The following is a 3,544-nucleotide window of genomic DNA, read 5'->3' as shown; positions in this document are numbered from 1 at the left end:
AGCTCGCTCGCACATCACCCGCGGATCACACTGGCGGTGCTTCTCACCCCCTATATGTGTGATACGCGGGTGATGTGCGAGCGAGCTGGGGTCGTGAACAGTTTCGGTTTCAGAACCGCTATGCGCCGCTCGGCTTCCGCGTACGGCCGAGGCTCCTGCTGGCTTTGCGCAGCCTGCCCTCTCTTCTACTCGAGCTCCTTTGTCTCTTCAGAGCCTCATCTCCGAGAACCCCACGGTCTGATTCTGTCGGACGCGAAGGTGTTCCTTTTCTGTCGGATCGCCGTAGAAGTGACGAGAGACGCCCAACCAAACCGATTTTCTGCGTAGTCGTCACGGGGGCCACGCTGGTCAGGCTGCTGCCAGATTCACCAAGTAGCTTACATTCGGATCGCGTGCTTGTCTGTTGCAACACTCCGTTCTTTGGCGGAGGAACCTCCGCCGTCGCCGTGGTTTTGTGAGATGGAGCACCAGAGCTGGCGGCAGGCGTCCTAAGGAACGGTTCAGCTGGACAGGGCGCCGCGTGAACCTCCGGAGGTGCCAAGCCGCTCGAAACCGTCCCGCCGAATGACCTCCTGTTTTCTTCATGTGACGGGAGCAATTCGGTAGTTGCCGGCAGAGCCGACGTCCCCCTACCGGGACCTCGGGAACGTCTTTCTTTGGTGGGGCTTCCGGCTCCGCGACCAGTGACGGATACTGATCCTGCTGCAGGTTGCATGCTGCTAGAGCTAACTTGCTTCGAACCCAAGTAATTTCTTTCGCTGGACGCTGGTGGACGTTGGGAACTGATCGTGGTTCCGGGTCCACACGCCTGCGCACCGCTGTTGGTACTGCCCCTTCCAGAAATGCCAGATGCAGGCGCGGAACCATCCGAAGAGCCAAGCTGGCTTGTAAGGCCGTAGTGCCGGCTTTGCAGGGTTGCTGATGTCTGCCTTGCGCCAGCGCGGGCTGAGGAACATAGTGCAGGTGTTCTGGATGATACTGCTTGCTCTATCCCGGCCCGGCTAGCCGGAAGGGGTGCACGCTCCGTAGACCTACTACCTGAGAAGCCAGATGTGACAGGCCGTCTGGAAGGCGTGCGCGTTCCCGCGGCCAGTTCTGTACCACCCGCGGGGTGTAAGACGCTGCTTCGGGGTCTCGAACAGGCATGCTGACTAGCAGGGGCGACTTCCGTCCGCGTGAGCGCTCCTGCAGCTCTTGCAGAGGGATGTGTACTGGGGGCACCGGCGGGAGCACGACCCGACTCGACCGGGAGAGGGCGGGCGCGGGGGCGGAACAGCCGCGACCGCGGGGGCGTTTCGTCGGCACTAGAGCCAACACTGCTGGTTTGCGAGAGCAGCCTCTTTTGGGGGACACTTGTAGTTCCCGGTGCTTCTTTCGCAGGCGCCGGTGGCAGCTTGGTATCACTCGGGTCCCTCCCCGATTCCTTGGAGTCGCCCTCATTTCTTGCTGAAGCACAAAGTGGAGACAACGAAGTGTAGTCCACTGTTCTTCAAGGAAGGTTCCCATGCATGTCGCTTTTTTGCTTGCGAGTGGTCAACTCCACCCCGGCTGCGTGTTACAGACCAGCAAACACGGGGCTCCAGAGTGCAGGGAAAGGCAGCGGCGAAGTTCCAGACGGCCTGAGCCCGACAAGGTGCTTGCTAAAGCGACGGATAGATGCAGCGTACAAGCTTCTTTCGGGCCGTAGGTAGAAGTTCCCTAGCAAGTAAACCTACTACCAGGGGGCAGAGCATGACGCTGCCACATGCACCCTGTGACATAGTACGCTTCATGGAGAATGGGGATCCTTTTCTTACGTTCCAGGATGACTGGTGGTTGTTGTTGTTGTTCGGGCTCAACCGCAATATGGTCCGTGACGTCTTCAGTTACGCATTCCTTCGCTAGCTCTTCAGATATCTGCGTGTCCGCGTCTCCCGCTGAAGACCGGAACGTGAGCCGCAAGATTACGATTCGGCCATCCTGAACACACCCAGTTCGGACGGTTTTTCTACTGAGAACATGAAATTGTCAACAAGGCAGGAACTCGACCATCTGCTGTGCATTTTACAGATAATCGGCAGGAATCTGAGGTTCAGGCGTAGGAGGCATCGAAGTATCGTAATTTTTTGGTGCTGCTCACTTCGTGGGCCGTGAACTGGACTATGTACAGCCAAGCAGGGTCCTGTCTACTTTCACTTGCGAAGCAGAACTGGCCGTGTGTTGAAGCGCGTTAGCAGTCACTCGACTGTTCATAATCGGCGAGCATGGAGAACATTCAGCGCGCCATTAGTTTTCGTCAAGGTTGCACGCCTCTTAGCACCATGCTAGTGACAAGGTGTTGTCCGGCCTGCTTTCAAGTGTCTGTCGGCGGGGGACCTTCCAGAAGGCGTCATACATACTGAGATACTGGTGCGGCATTTTTTCTTATAGGGACCCGGCTGGAATCGCACACATGCGACCCAGGGCTGAGTGCGGGGAAGTTTTGTTTAAGTCACTACTGCACATAACATGGTGTATGCCAGCGCGCGAGGCTCTGCGCGAGACAGAGTGCACTGCCAAGCTGCATGCTGGTGATAGTGTGATGCTTTGTTTTGTCCATCCTAGCGAAAGTTTTCCAAGCTGAGACCGGGTTCTTGGCTGACCGCGTCGGATGAGTCCTGTATATCGATCAAGCTCTGACTGCGAAGGAAGAAGTTTCCGCCGTGGAAGCGAGTGCAGTATGATCGGATCGTCTCTTCCGTCTCCACCTCCTCTATATCGAAGACCTCGGAAAGCCGACTCATCAACGACTGCTGCTCCTTGGCTTCCACAGTTGTACCACTGGGATCGCGCCATGTATGGCACATCAGCACCTCCTGAAACCATCAGACGAAGGCGGAAGAAGAAGCATTTTCAGTGTAAATTCTCTTTCACGAGTCTGCCGACCCACCCAGTGAATGTGTTTCCCAGCAGTTGTGGCACCACATCTGCCTAACAAGGCTAGAGAATTGCATCTTCGCTGATCGGGAGCTAACAGCACCGGTTGCCCTCGGAAAACAGCTTGCATGGCAATCAGGAGTTGCACAGCACAGGCTTCCTGAAGTTCGATCTACAGAGGAGCGTTCCTTCCGTGGCAGGGTCGTCCAGCAGAGGAAAACACGAGAGGATTGAGATGCTGTGTCCTTCTGTCAACGCTGATTGAAAAGCCAGCATACTAGACTTCAACTGCCTGGATACAAGTATGGATCAGTCGTGTGACAGGGCCGGCGGAAAAAGCCGAAGCCGGCGCTAATAGTATTCATTCTTGCGGTACGGCCACGATGGATTGAGGCACGCAGAAGCGCGGCAATCAATCTCTCGTGGCCGTGCCGAAAGAATGCATACTATTAGCGCCGTTTCGGCTTTTTTTGCCGCCCCTGTCACATGACTGATCCATACTTGTATCCAGGCAGTTGGACCCTAGTATGTTGTTTCTTTGCAATCAGCGTTGACAGAGGGACACATTTCAAACCAGCCGGTCGGTGACGGGGCACTGCCGTGCGCACGTTATCTATGTTGGCCAGCTGTCGTGTTGGCGATGCAAAGC

General features: G+C 56.3%; 1 protein-coding gene across 1 annotated transcript; it reads right to left on the bottom strand.

Moving 5' to 3' along the window:
* Positions 1 to 1,698: 1,698 nt before the first annotated feature.
* CSUI_011326 (uncharacterized protein) lies at positions 1,699 to 2,834 on the bottom strand (the record flags this gene model as incomplete). The annotated part of the gene is made up of 2 exons (XM_068071426.1): positions 2,622 to 2,834; positions 1,699 to 1,916 (listed from the first exon to the last, which is right to left on the bottom strand). The coding sequence occupies exons 1-2, from the start codon at positions 2,812 to 2,814 to the stop codon at positions 1,699 to 1,701; spliced, it is 411 nt and encodes a 136-aa protein (XP_067916598.1). The 5' UTR covers positions 2,815 to 2,834.
* Positions 2,835 to 3,544: the final 710 nt, after the last annotated feature.

Source organism: Cystoisospora suis (assembly GCF_002600585.1).
Source record: "Cystoisospora suis strain Wien I chromosome Unknown contig_10853, whole genome shotgun sequence".
In the NCBI taxonomy this organism is placed as follows: Eukaryota; Apicomplexa; class Conoidasida; order Eucoccidiorida; family Sarcocystidae; genus Cystoisospora; species Cystoisospora suis.
The sequence above is the reverse complement of the archived record's forward strand: the minus strand, read 5'-3'. Positions and strand labels throughout refer to the sequence as shown.